General features: G+C 46.5%; 1 protein-coding gene across 1 annotated transcript in view; it reads right to left on the reverse strand.

The window, feature by feature from the left end:
* LOC120540545 (zinc finger SWIM domain-containing protein 4-like) overlaps positions 1 to 14017 on the reverse strand; it is a 29494-nt gene extending 15477 nt beyond the window's left edge. The window contains exons 1-3 of the mRNA XM_039771383.1: positions 13007 to 14017; positions 5480 to 5684; positions 1987 to 2093 (exon numbers count right to left, since the gene is read on the reverse strand). Coding sequence (XP_039627317.1) covers positions 1987 to 2093; positions 5480 to 5684; positions 13007 to 13159 — 465 coding nt within the window. The 5' untranslated portion in view covers positions 13160 to 14017. The remainder of the gene's footprint in view (positions 1 to 1986; positions 2094 to 5479; positions 5685 to 13006) is intronic.
* Between the last annotated feature and the right edge of the window lie 748 nt (positions 14018 to 14765).

A 14765-nucleotide genomic window follows, 5' to 3' on the forward strand; every position in this document is an offset into this window, starting at 1 on the left:
GGCAGAGGCAAACTTCTGTTGGGAAAACCCTGGGTCCAGGCCTTCACGTGGATGCGACTTTAACTTGTACCACCTACCTAAAGACTGTTGCAGACCACCTACACCCCCTTCATGCCCACGGTAGTGCCCTGATGCGCCAATGCCACAGTGAGGAATGCTTTGAGGAACACGACAAGGAGGGATGACGTGGGCACCAAGTCTGTGGGATGGACCGTAATCCACAGAGGTCCCACCTCATAACTTGCACTCTGCTGACGTCTTGCCGCAGATACCATGGGTCACCTTTGGCGGGTCAGCACGAGGGGCACCTGCAGGTGGTTTGAAAGTGGTGGCTGATTGGTTGGTGCTCAGTATCTCTTCTTATGATTGGCTGCTCTTATAGAAGGGTATGCTGCAAAGTTGTGGATTCTTTCTGGAAAATCTGCACACTAAAGCTCTCTGGGGCGATGGTCACCATAAAACGTACTCAACACGGGCAAACGTGAAAGGCACTATATAAAAAACACCAAGTGAGCGACTTCCAAACCACCTGAGGACAATGAGAGGAGGCTGAGGGACAAAGTTTGTTCAATGGCCATAGCTGATCTGTGAAGGTCTCCATTTGCCCCTTCGTCTCTTCTCCTTTCCCACCCTACACTGAGACACTCATCATATGTGCACGCATAAAGACCTGGCATGCCAGGCTAATCCATTTTCCGGAATGACTGGATGCCCAAGGCCTGTCAGACGCCGGGAGCAGCCCACAGCGAGCTTTATGAGGCGGCGCAAAGACATGTTCAGTTTCGTAATGCCCTGCAGAAACGCTGCTACCTTGCGCAGCCCGAGCGAAACTCAAACTGGTCTAACCGGGGCCGAGCGGTCGCCCACATTGCGGGCTCATTCCAACCCACTTGGAAAAAAATAAAATAAATAAATAACTGCAAAAAAAAAAAAAAAAAAAAAACAAGCAAACCACCCTGTGGAAAGTCAAAGGCAGGAAAAGCACCTGCCCATCGAGCCATCCAGGGGGTGGGCACAGGTTAATGAGGACATAACTGGCACTGCAGGGCATTTCCAAAACACAGAAAAGAGAGAACAACTTGAACTGTCCTCTGTGGAGGAAAAAAAGCAAAACGATCACAGCTGAAAAGAAGACCACCTTCTCGGACCACCCTGCTCTTTATGGAAAGACCAAACTATCACACTGTAGCATCAGCCGTGGACTGCGGGCTACCAGGCTTGCTCAGTCCCCCCTGAGCCCACCAGATCTCAAGTGAATCAGGGGGCAGCACTGGGAGAAGTTCTGACAAATACGCTCCGTACGTCAGAAGCTTCACTTTTGCTTTTACAAAACCTGCTACTCTACCAGGTAATTTGGCATGTGCTGTGCCACCGGCAGGCACCCTTTAAGGAGCTCGTCTGTCCATCTTCTACCACTTCACTCGTTCAGGTCACAGAGGACCCCCTTCATGAATCTTTAGCATATAACAGTGGAGGGGTTTGTGTGTCCCGACAATCTTAGGAACTGCGCCCCTCGAAGGGTCACTCATGCCAAACCGGCCCTAGACTAAGTGCGGCTCACATGACCTTCATAACAAGAATTACAGAGGACCCCCGTAACCAGGCACCCGGAAAAGGAGCCACTCCTGGTGGGAGGTCTTTACCCACGGGGTCCAGTCGGGAGCAGCCCGAGAGAGCAACACGGGGCCGTCAACCAGTAGGCCCGCCATAATTTTCTGGTGCTTTGGGCGGCAGTGCCATTGACGAGTCGATCCCAGCATGATGAAACTCACCCTAGAGTAGGGGGCTTCATAAACTTTTTCTTCTCACAACCCAATCTTGCCCTTTAAGACCCAGATTTTGGGGGGGGGGCACAGTTCCCCTTGGAAAATCACCACCGACAGTCACAGCAGGAAGCAGGGTTTCCACTTGGGAGAATCCTCATCACTGCTGATAGTAATGGTGAGAGGGAGGGTATGGAAGGACCCCCGAAGAACTGCCACCAACATCATGGCGGAGCAACAGCGATGGCTTAAACTTCACAAACCGCACACGGCCCACGGCCATTAAATACGGCTGTGAACTGCGACCCGACAGCGGCAGCTCACAACGTCCTGCATGTTGATCAGCACAGGCTTACTGCATGAGGCAAAATAGGACCCTCTGATGACCCACCACCGGACGGAAAAAGGTGGGCTAAAAAGTTATGGTCCGTGACAGGAAACACCAAGTTAGAACATTTAACTGAATTTACTGGTGGGGGTTTAGACCACCTGCCCAATCCATAACTGGAAACCCTGGGTTAGAACATTCAAATGAATTTACTGGTGGGCCTTTAGACCACCTGTCCAATCCATAACTGGAAACACTGGGTTAGAACATTCAAATGAATTTACTGTTGGGGGTTTAGACCCCCCTGCTCAATCCTTGACTAGCAACACCCTGTTAGAACATTCAACTCAATTTATTGGTGGGGCATTTAGAGCCCCCCCTACCCAATCCATAACTGGTAACATCAGGTTAGAACATTCAGCTGAATTTACTGGTGGGCCTTCAGACCACCTGCCCAATCCATAACTGGAAGCACTGGGTCAGAACATTCAACTGATTTTACCAGTGGGGCTTTCTAATCTCAAACTCAATCCATGACTGGAAACACCTGGTCACACCACTGAACTGATTTTAGTGGTGGGGCCTTGAGACCCCCGCCACACCACTGACCCCCCAACCACTCTCCTCTGCATTAGTTTAGTTCACACGGTTCTCTCGCGTTCTTTCTTTTACATTCATGTTTAACACCGAGCTCACTCTGGTGACTCACTTCAGGCTTCCCACTGAGGGATCTGAGCCTGCGACTTTATGGTCTGGTGACATTTGCCTTGGCGAGGGGCAGAAACAGGCGCAGCGCCAGTATAGGGCACAAGTAGGCCTTTGCCCACCCACTTTTAGCAGTGAATTATGTAGCTTAGCTTTTCACTTTTATTTGAGTAGCCTACACTGCACAGATGCATTTTAATGCACATCTCCCTTGATTAAAATACCAAATAATTATAAAGTTACGCAGGAAAACTGGCACTGCTAACTTAATCAGTGTAAGGAAATTTAACTCTTAAAGTTTGTAGGAAGCACACATAAGGATAGCAATTTTATGGAGTACGTCTACATAACAAGGGCTAGGAAAAAAGATTAACAGTAACAGCCAATCACATGTGACATTAACAGGAGGCGACCAATCAGCAACTTGTTGAATTTACTAGTCGGAGTCGGAGTCGTTGGACAGAAAAGTGAATAAGACAAGACGTGTGAACAATACAGAAAAAACAAAAGGCAAACGTCTAGGTGTGATCAGCGATAGAAAACAACCAGAACTGCAAACACGCCGGAGCCTGATGGTGCCACGGAAAATTTAGGCAATGAAATGCCCACCGCTGGCTGTGCTGACTTTACTGATGGGTTTAAATCAACACCCCTAAGAAGAAGAAGAAAAAAATAACTGAGGGCCATTATGAGCAACGACACACACACACATCCTCCGAGTGCCACCCCGGCACTGAGGACTTACAGGCAACAAATCCTTCAGCACAAGTGTGTCTGGAAACGCCACGGGAGCTCCTTTACACCAACGGCAATACGCCTGTATAGCGCCTCACGGGGACCAGTCGAGTCTGTCGAGTCTGAGGTCTCTACTTCTCTAGTTGCTTGGGTGTGCTTGAGGAGGGATACTGCTGCTGTTGTTGTTACAATTCTTGAACTTCTCTACAAACTAAATTTTTTCTTGCAATAAAAAAGTGCTTTTCATATCTACCCATCTACAGTATTTAATATGTAGTGCCTTTCGTATCTATTATATAGCGCCTTTCAAATTTGTCCATACATCCAATATAATGCCTTTTGTATCTATTTATTATATATTGCTTGTCATCTATTTAATATATAGTGTCTTTCATATCTACCCATCTATGTAATATGTAGTGCCTTTTATATCTATTATTATATAGTGATTTTCATATCTATTTATTAGATAGTGCCTTTCATATCTATTATTATATATTGTCTTTCATATCTATTATTATATAGTGCCTTTCTTATCTATCTATTCATCCATCTAATATATAATGCCTATCATATCTATCTTATTAATATATAGTGCCTTTCCAATCTATCCGTCTACCTAATGTATTGTGCCTTTTATGTCTGTCTATCCATCTCTAATATATAGTGCCCTTCATATTTGTCTGTTTAATATATAGTGCCTGTCATATATATTGAATGCCTTTCACTATCTATCTATTGCATGGCATAGCATTCCCAAAGCAGTCTAATCCACCTCAGGGTCAGGGGAGGCTGAAGGCTGTCCTGGCAGCACTGGGCACCACCCCACACAAGGTGCCAGCCCATTGCCAAGCCCACACTCCCACAAGGCCAATTTGGAATGTCTAACTTTCATTCTATCATTATTACTATTTCTTATTATTTGGATGATGCCCTCTTTAAGGAGACTTACAACATTCTTGCGAGACCCACTTGGCTACACTTCCTTTGTCTTTCCAACTGGAGCTCAGGCAGGACCTGGCCCTTCATTCAAGTGTCCCAGCTCAAGTGTCTCGCTACTTCATACGTATGAAGCCCCCACGGCAAACCAATTCTTAAGACCAGGTACATGACGCTTGGTCACACGTGATGACCACTCCAGATAAGGCCTGAATTGGCACCGAGGCCAACAACATGCCGCTCCACACAACATTCGCCTTCCCTGCCTAAGGAGCAGGCGTCAGCAGCCCGAGTCTGCCTGGCACCGGACAGGCCCACCTCTGCCCATACCGGCTCTGCAGGCACACGCCCGGGAGTGGATGTGCGTGCGCCTGCTGTTTCTCAAACGAAACACTTTTTGGCCCCGGGCTGGGGGAGCACCGACGGCTGTCATAACAGTCAACAGAAGCTCTGTTTATGGCCACATGTGGGATGGACATCGTCGACCGAGAACATTGGTGTTCAGCAAACACAGCCACCCCGGCTGCCATCTGTGTTTACACCCGGGCCCCGCACTGCCCTGTGATCACAGCATAACAAGCTCATCAAGCTGCATAGCAGACCCACCTCTGACGGACCCTCGGGGTTACAAAGCAATGACTAACCACCAGAACATGGAGGGCTGCGACGGATGGAAGGGGGCTGGGACTCGGAGGGGACTGATTGAGTCATTCAGTTGCTAATGGCTGCATGAATCGCCATTGAGTTTAGGATTCGCCAAACCAGACCAGCCCCCCAAACCCCCCCCCCATAAAAGGCTGAGCAAACAGAGCCTATCCCCCTGCTGAGAGTGGGTCATGGCCGGATAAGCAAGCCTGGCTTTGAAGAGCCCACCATTCCGGCTTTATGTTAATCAAGAGCAATCGGCAAACATGGCCCCCAAACACCCCCCCCCCACCAAATGTTAATGTCCGCTTATTTCCAATTCAACCAAAATATTTTAAAAAAAAAAACATATTCAGAGACTCACCGACTTGGAGAACCCGCTCCACGGATCCGGACTTCTCCAGCAGTTTGAGCCCCCTCTGGAATGGCACGCCTCCATCCCGGTCCGCCTCGGGGCCTTGGCAGCTGAGGGACGAGTACATGCAAATTTCCCGTTCATTCCGAGGGAACGACCAGAAGATGATACGTTTCTGGACGGGCTCAGGGATGCGAGAGAAGCGCTCCTCCACCTGTGGGGGGGATAAAGAACAGTCAGCTTCAACATTATCAGAGACCACCAGACCACACCACCTACCCCACCCCTTATCACACCAGGGGTACAAAAGACCCTCATTAAAGAAAACACCATTTTTGGACAGGAGGCGGTGCAGCAGTTAGCGCCGCAGTCTGGGACTGGAGTTCAACTGGAGGATTAGCCACTGGGCTGGAGGTGCTGCTGGGAGTTGGATTATTTATTATATTGCGGCCAAGTCCTCAGTTTGAGGGGGGCTTACAGTAGACGACCAGTAGACAGTGGAATAAGAGCAAAACAATGAAAGTAAAGACGGACCCAAGAGATTTGTCTTTCACGCTGTAAGCCTGAAGCAGCACATCCAAGCAAGTAGGGTGTGGGTGGTCCCCCATGAATTCCCCAATACTCAGAAGCACCCTGTGAAGCTTTCAGGGCGTCACCTATACCCCGTATAGTCTGCCACATGTTGAAGAATGTGGCATCGGGTGGAAAACTTACATTTACTTCGGGTACCCACAATACTGAAGTGCCGGTGCCGTGTTGTTTTTCTAAAAAATGAATTTTGTTAATTTTTCAGTACTGCTACAACGCACAATTACCTTGCTGACTGAACACCCCAATCCAGGGTTGGTCCCCACCTTGTCTCCGGACCCTTTCACCATCTAATAGTGCGGATATCAAGCTCTTCCTCCTAAAGCTGCCCTCCCGATCTCCATCGCGCCCGCTGCCATCTCCTCGTTTTCTGTGTTTTGACGTCAGTCTAGAAACTGCAGGACTTTGGTTATTACTTTTGTACTGCAGAGCAGGAAACACTCATGTGAGTCCGATGTACATTCACGTTGATGTCCTGATGTGTAAAAACCCATTTTTATGGGGGTCCTGACCCACACGACATGCATAAAGCAGCCGTAATGTTGAGAAATCCAAACATCTACAAAATGTGGCAGGAAGCCGTCAAGCCAGCATTGGAGGAGCCAAAGCTCCGCCGCCTCTCACTGCCTGCTTAAATATCCGAGTTTGTCAACGTGGTGGTGGGAGCACTTACTAGCCAGGGGGGCTCGACCGAGGGGTCTCATGATCAAAGAAAGACCAAGGTGAGAACCTTTTTGACTGAATAAATAAATAAATAAGGGTCACTCGCTGGCACTAACGGCCCACCTAAAGGGGTGTGGGTGGTCGTGACTTGAACTGGAATGGATACAAGGGTCTCAGTTTTATAACGGATTGGGATGGTTGGCAAAATTTTAAAAATTGACTTGTAATGCCACTTCAATACCCGAGGAATGTTGGGAGTATACCCGTTTACAAGAAGAAGGGGGAGATTCAGGATTGGAGAAACAATAGAGGGGCAAAAGTGATGTCACACCCAATGACAATTTGGGAAAGGGTTATAGAGAGGGGGGGCTTAGAGAAGAGACCAGCATAGCGGGAGGAGCGGTTTCGGTTTTATGCCAGGGAGAGGAACAACTGATGCCATCTTTGCATTGAGACGACTGATGGAAGGGGGCATCGAGAAAACAACCAAGAGGGTCCGCTCGTGGTGGTTAGGCTTACGGTGGAGCGTCGCGTCACGTCAAGGGGTCTGGCGGTGCACGAGAGAGGAAGGAGGACCACAGGAGTGGGCGAGGAGATGTATGAGGGAGTGAGCACTTGAGTTGGGGTAACAGGCAAGACCCCAGTTCTAGGAGGTCTGCGCCAGGGGGTCTTCTTGACCTCTTTGATTGGGTTAAGGAGGTGTTGAGTCAGGAGACCAATCAGTCCACCTGGTGCGGGCTTAGCACTGGTGACATTGTGTTGACCAATCAGTGCCCCTTGTGCAGGCTGGTGACATCATGTTGACCAATCAGTGCCCATGGTGTGGGCTTAGCACTGGTGACACTGTGTTGTGGGAAGTGGAGAGGACATTGGAAGCATGGAGCAGGGATTTGGAAGACCGAGGGTTGAAAAGAAACAGGGAGAAGAAGACCGAATATCTGAGATGTAATGAGGAAGAGGAGTGAGAAGTTAGACTGCGGGGGGACCACTGAAGAGAGTGGAGAAGTTGAAATATGGAGGATCAGCGGTAGACCAAGATGGAGAATTAGATGTGGAGAGTGCAGTGCGGTGTGGATGGAACAACTGGAAGAGGAGAAGGTATCTGGAGGACAGTGTGATCGAAGAATGAAGGTGAAGGTTAAAGGTAAGATGGTGGTAGGACCAGCAGTGATATCTGGAGCCGAGATGTGGACAGTCAAGGGAGCGAAGCAGGAGAAGAAGTCGGAGGTGGCAGAAATGAGAAGGTGGAGATGGGTGTGCGACAGAATAAGAAATGAGACCCTCAGAGGTACAACAGAAGCGGGAGGGACGGCTAAGAACGTACAGGAATGGAGTCTGAAGTGGTGTGGACATGTGATGAGGAGAGACGAAGATGTGAGCTAAAGAGTAATGGACAAGGAGAAGAGAAAGTGAGGAAGGACAAAGAGGAGGAGGATAAAGTAGAAGAAGATCTAAAGGAGAAGGTGCAGGACTGAGCTGTGTGGAGAAGAGTCATCGGGCACATGGACTCCATATAGAAGGGGGAAATGATGAAGAAGAAGAAAAAGAGGAGGAGGAAGAAGAAGAGGAAGAAGGCTCCCTTCAAGACTTTGGTACCACCACGTCTTTCAAACATTTCAAAAATGGAAGACTAACAGAAAGAGCACTTGTTGGATTTTATCCTTTGCACAAAGCCATTCATTGATATAGTGAAGCCATATTCAAAATCGTAACATTGGAGGAGGAACTGAACACAAAGACGGAGCTGTCCTGGGGGGTGAGCTGATCCTTACAGGGAACACCAAAAATCCACCCAAACGTACCAACTGGAGTAGCCACACAAATACGACACTCATAAGGAACTGAAGAGGCGCATTGCTGACGCCGAGCCGTGACACTCCCAATCTGCTTAAAACTCAGAGGCGTGTGAAAAAGTAAGTGCACCCCTGGAAACTCTCGAGTATGAACTGGCATAAAATAGAATGTGTTTTAAAAGGCATCCAATTATATTGAAGTTTATACTCATTAAATCTTTAACAATTCCAGTATGGGGCAGGTTATGAACCCTAAAATCTGCCATAATGCGGTAGCTTTAGAATTCGTGAATAATTAGACTGACGTTAACAATCGTTAAAATATCTTTTGAGTCAGATCAGAGTCACAAAAAAAGTCAAAAGCCTGCTCTGCAATCAACAGGCGGGTGAACTGGAACAAAAGACACTTGTGTCACTGGCATGTGTGCCTGAGGAGCGTAGGAGGGTGCGGGCATCGAGTCCTGGCATCACACCAAAGCTCCAGGCCGGCTCTCTGTCGTCTGCACAAGTGAGACGACTAAAGCAGAACCCCAAGGCAAAACCAAAACAGGCCGGCGTGATTGAGGAAGAGCAGCCCTCGTATCTGTGTGGGTACACAACAACTGGGGAGGGGGGGGGCAAGTAATCGGGGGCTTTCAGAAAACAGTCAATAAAAAAAAAAAGAATACAACGCGGAGGGCTGAAAATGGGAAACGGGGGGCACTCGACTGCACAAATGTGCTGTTGTCCAAGGCGACTTACAAATCGCACAGGGCTAGAACACAAATACTGTTTGGGGGGGGGACAGCAAACAAAAGACCACCTGCTGTGTGAACCTTCAATGTCAACTCCGCTCTCATGAGGACTCAACTGGGCTTCTTGTAAATGTTATTTTATTCAATTATGTTATTGATTTTTACAAAGCTATGTGACCTAACGATGAGAGTAGCTGGCGGTTTAAAGCAGAACACTAAACCATATACTGGACAGACAGACAGACAGATAGATATGAAAGGCACTATATAACTGATAAGATAGATAGATAGATAGATAGATAGATAGATAGATAGATAGATAGATAGATAGATAGATAGATAGATAGATAGATAGATAGATAGATAGATAGATAGATACTGCATGTCAAATCTGAACAGCGGCCCGAATGCGTTGCAGCTGGGGCCCGCGCACTTCACCATAAGGAGGGCCACTGATCTTTCTCAAATGGCCCCCACTTTTTCAGGTGAGCCCCTGTACTTTACTGCGGTGGGCTCTGACTATTTGCTCCCTTTCCAGTCTGCTTGGTTCCTGTGCTGACTGCAGTGAGTCAGTTGAATTTTCAGTACTTGGATACAAAGTTGTTGCCCCCACATCGTAATGATGTCTGAGGGGTTAGTGCTGCTGTCTCCTCACACCACGGAAACCCGACTTCTGTTTCATCCCCTATCTCTGTGAACATTCGCAGCCCCCCATTCAGAACATAACACAAGCTTCTCAGTCGTGCTTAGTTGAATTAAGGAGTGAGAGCTCCACTCAGGACATCAAGAGCAGGGAGGGTCCGCGCTGGCTTGGCTGTCAAATGTCTTCTCATTTTTCATAAACCCTGAAAACCGAGTCCCAGTGTGCACAGAAATAAAAATCACAACACGACATTCACAAATGGCCACTTCAGGGCTGTGTGTGTGTGGGTTGGAATGCAGCATACGCTGGGCAGCACGGGGCACAAAGCAGGAACCAACTCTGGTCAGGGTGCCAACCCATTGAAGGCGACACACACACATGCGCTTTTTCCACATGAATTTTCTTCTTCCACGTTAACTAAGTGAATATTATATTTTTCATGCTTGTATGGTTGAACAGGCAAGTGAGTGCATTACAGTTTATCACCTTAGACTTGGGAGGACACATCTGGAGGGGAAGATTCAAAGATGTCGCTTTATTAACACGTTACAGTCTGCTTGCTGCACTGCATCTTCACGAGTTTAGAAAGCATTATGTCACCGCATAGATTGACTGACTGTAGTGTAGTAGGCAGGATAGATAGATAGATAGATAGATAGATAGATAGATAGATAGATAGATAGATAGATAGATAGATAGATAGATAGATGTGAAAGGCACTATATTATAGATAGATTTTAGTATAGTAGGCAGGATAAGATAGATAGACAAACAGATAGATAGATACAGACCCCTTTAAACTCATTGTCCATTATTGTACACATTGGAATTAAACAGGATGATATAATCTGACCTCATTAAAGCCTTCAATAGTACTAAACATATAATATTTAAAGCTCACATATGCATTTTTAGCTGTTGGTTAAGAATGGAGCACAGCACCTCCTTCACTCCTCACACTTTTTCGATTTCTTCACTATTGCACAAGGCTTTATGAAATGTGATTTCTAATTTTACTATTAACGCAACATTCACTTTGAAAATGAAGATGACATCATTCGCCACCACACCAGCTTGCTTGTTATTTTGACTTTTTAAAATTACTAACTTCACTTGGTCAAATCAGTAACGTAAAAAGTTTGAATTTTGAATTAGATCTTGTGGTATGTCTCATACAAAATATTTAACAAAATCTGCTAAATTAATTATGATAAAAAATTTCAATCTTGTACAATGCACACATAGTGTAACAGACACTATATAATATATACATGTATATGAAAGATGGTATTTATTAGATATTAAAAGCACTATGATAGATAGATAGATAGATAGATAGATAGATAAGGCACTATATAATTAATAGACGAGTGTCAGCGATAGATAGCTATATGATAGACACACACACTGACTCAGACGACCCCGTGACGCCCCCTCTAATCCCGTTTCAACACAACTCGCTCTCTCGGCTCACACCCAGCTTCGTGTTTCCTTCCCACTGCAGACCCCCAGTTCGCAATTTCTTTTAATGTCGCATATTCTCTTAACTCTGAAATCGGGCCGTATTTTGGTGTATTTTTAACAAGTTCTATTTTACAGCTTTTCCACTGTGGGATGCCTGGGCTGTCATCAGTCAGTGAACCCCCCTCACCCAAGCCCCCAAACACCCCTCCACCCCCTTGCCTTCCAGGCCAGGGGGCAGCTCAAAGCCCGTGGGCACTTTACAGCACACTGGTGAGCGGCGCGAGTTCGGGTTTCACTGACGACCATCTGCCAGTTTAAAACATGCGTGGCGCTCACTTGAGCGTGACATCGTCCTGAAAATGGAGTGCAAATGAAGTGAAACGCGGATGACCCAATTTGCTTCTCTCTTTTTTTTTTTTTTTGAAAAGGAAAAATTTCGACGGCGGATTCCAAAGGTCACTACCGCACCGCGCCCCACCAGTTTTGACAGAAAATCTCATCTCTTTGCCTCTCACTTTTTGTTTTTTTCCTTTTTTTAAGACCTTATATATTTCCCCTGTTTTTCCTTTTGTAAATAAATTCAAAGCCTAACTGAGAAAAACAAACTCGACACACACAAGCGCAGCCCACTCGGAAACTTCGCTTCTTGGCACGTGCGCGGCTCCGAATCTGAGCAATGTTTTGGTGGGCAGCCTGCGGGGGCTATCGGTGGGACATTCCCCGTGCCGGTCTCCGTTAAGGCGATGTGCAGGGGCGGAGAAGAAGAAGAAGAAAAGAAAAGAGGGAGAGAACAAGAAAGCAGTTTTTCCTGCTTCACCTCGTGTTGAAATGCGCACCGCCGCAGCTCACAGAAGCGCCATTGTTCCACTATTATTAGAATATAATCGGATCGCTTTCCCATTGTCTGAAAGGGGCTCTCTTCCCCAATTCGGGAGGGGTAGACACTTCCTGTATCTGTGTGTCGCTCGCATACACGTTCACATCGCAGCTTACAAAACTACGATTATTCGAAACACACGAGGTAAGGACGGGGAAAACTTCACTTTAAAACTTCGGTGCGGAGGAAAGCGAGTAATGAAAAGCAGACTCGTGAGCGCCGAGCGATTTCACCTTCCGTGCCTTACACACGACGCCAGCGGCTGGCTGAAGAGCACACAACACACTTCCCTTTTACATCGCCAGATAATCTCCGAACCCATCGCGTTCTCTTCTAATAAACGGAAACCCTTCCAATAATGTCAATCCCGAATATTATGTGCCAACTTCACTTATTTAAATCGTCTCGCGTTGCACTTTTATCTTATTTGGAATTCTAGTGTGGGCTGTAGAAGCGCCTCGTGAGGACGAACTCGCTGTGTAAGGCGCTATATATACACATTACTCATTGGAAAGTTGATGCGTTTGATAAAATAATCTGACAGTCCACAGGGATACCGTAAAGACCAACAAGTCAAAAGTGTTTAAAAAATAAAGACGCCAACATAAACCAAAAACACAAGCATTTTGAGTTCTCGTTTACTGGAACCAGAAGATTATGGCGAATTCTGTCCTTAGATAGATAGATAGATAGATAGATAGATAGATAGCCACGAAAGGAACTATATAATCGAGATTGACAATCTTGGTAAAATCATGCGGCGGAATCACATACCTGCTCGTATGCCCAGCTCTCTGCCACCCGCTTGGCGCTGAGATCCAGCAGCGACTCCAGTCTGCATTTTTGGACGCCTCTGGCTGCACCTTCTCGGAGCACTGGCGCCGGGACCAGCCCGGTACACCTCCGTTTAGCAGCTGGCGGGTCCATTCACAGCACCCCCCCCCTTGCCTCCCCCACCCCCCTTTAAAACTCCACGTTGAAACCGGACTCTGACGTACAGATCTTCCCGTGCTTACAAAAACACACGAGCGACGAGACTATTCCCGTTAATTCCGTTTACCAACAAACGAGCGATTTGTGTTTTTCTGGATGTCACTCTCTTTCTTGTCCGGGATATTCCGATATTCCACTTCCTTGGTTTGCTTACTGCGTAAAAAAAAAAACAAATCGTCCGATCGAATGTCGAATTCTCTTCTTGCTTCTTTTCACACACGGTTTCCCCTTTTAAATATTCTTTGTTTTTTTGTGTGTGTTTTGTTTTTTTTTTTTTCGGTCGAGTACTGTACGTTGGGGCAAAAAGCGATTCCCGGATTTGGAGCTGGTATTGTGTTCCTCTGTGCCGCTTCCCGTTACATGAATCCTCGCTTCGGAAACGCAGTTTCTTCCGTCGGATATATCTATATATATGTATGTATATATATATATATATATAGAGAGAGAGAGAGAAGCTACTATGCGGAACGCTTTTCCGAACCTCCTCGTGTGGCAATGGCTAGGTCCCTTTAAATCTCACAACAATGTAAATGCATTAATTTCAACACTTCCATAACGCAACCCTCGGTGTCCCGCCCATTGCACGTTCCTATTGGCTTCGGCCTTCCGACGTTTCCTTTTCTTTTTCTAACTCGCGCACGTAGCTGTCAGTCAACGCATGATCCCGCCCCTCGTCCTTGTAACTTGCCCTTTTCAAACACCTGCCCAGCTAATTCTGACCAATCGTCACGCACGTTTGCCATATCAGGCTCGGTACTCCTTATAAGGACCTTATCTTCATTCATAATTTTTTTTGAACGCGAATCACGAAGTCCGCCCCTCCAACTGAATGGAATGAATTTCCTTTGATGTCGTCGCCTTTGAAGTAGAAATTTAAGCAGGCAATGGCTTTCACTCATGGAAGTATCCTTTATCAAATGCAAACCCGTTAATCAATGCATAATAATTCATTTAACATCTACTTGGAATGGATGGTGGGGTGGGAGTGCTGCTGGGGAGAGGGGGAAGGGAGGGTGTCGGAGTGGATTCTGGCTGCCCCACAAACTATGACTTTAGTGAACAAATATAACTCTTAGCGGTAACGTAATAATAAAAATCTAACTTTATAACATTTAAGGAAGAAATCTGAGCAATATATAAATAAATAAAACAAAACCAAGAAGGTTTTTTTGTAAACTGCACACAGTTAATCAATCTTCGGGACTCGTTTGATGTAATTTTAGACTCGACCACTCTAACCGCACCGGGCACATAAAACGGAACAAATATTTTAATTGATATGCTATATGAAATACGGTGTAGTGACTTGAGGGATTGCGTTACTTTTCCAACAGTCTAAACAGTATTTTTATATCGATGGCTCCTGCTTTGCGCCCGATGCTTACTGTGAAAGACTCCATCCTCCCCGCGACCCTGCTCAGGACGAGCAAGTTTGAAAAATGGACGGACGCGTTAACACCGCGCTATCACAGAATCATATGACAGCAGCAGTGCTAAATGAAAACTTCATCGAAAATTTCACAAAGAAGCTCCATGGCAC

The sequence above is a fragment of the Polypterus senegalus genome, chromosome 12 (genome assembly GCF_016835505.1).
Source record: "Polypterus senegalus isolate Bchr_013 chromosome 12, ASM1683550v1, whole genome shotgun sequence".
In the NCBI taxonomy this organism is placed as follows: Eukaryota; Metazoa; Chordata; class Cladistia; order Polypteriformes; family Polypteridae; genus Polypterus; species Polypterus senegalus.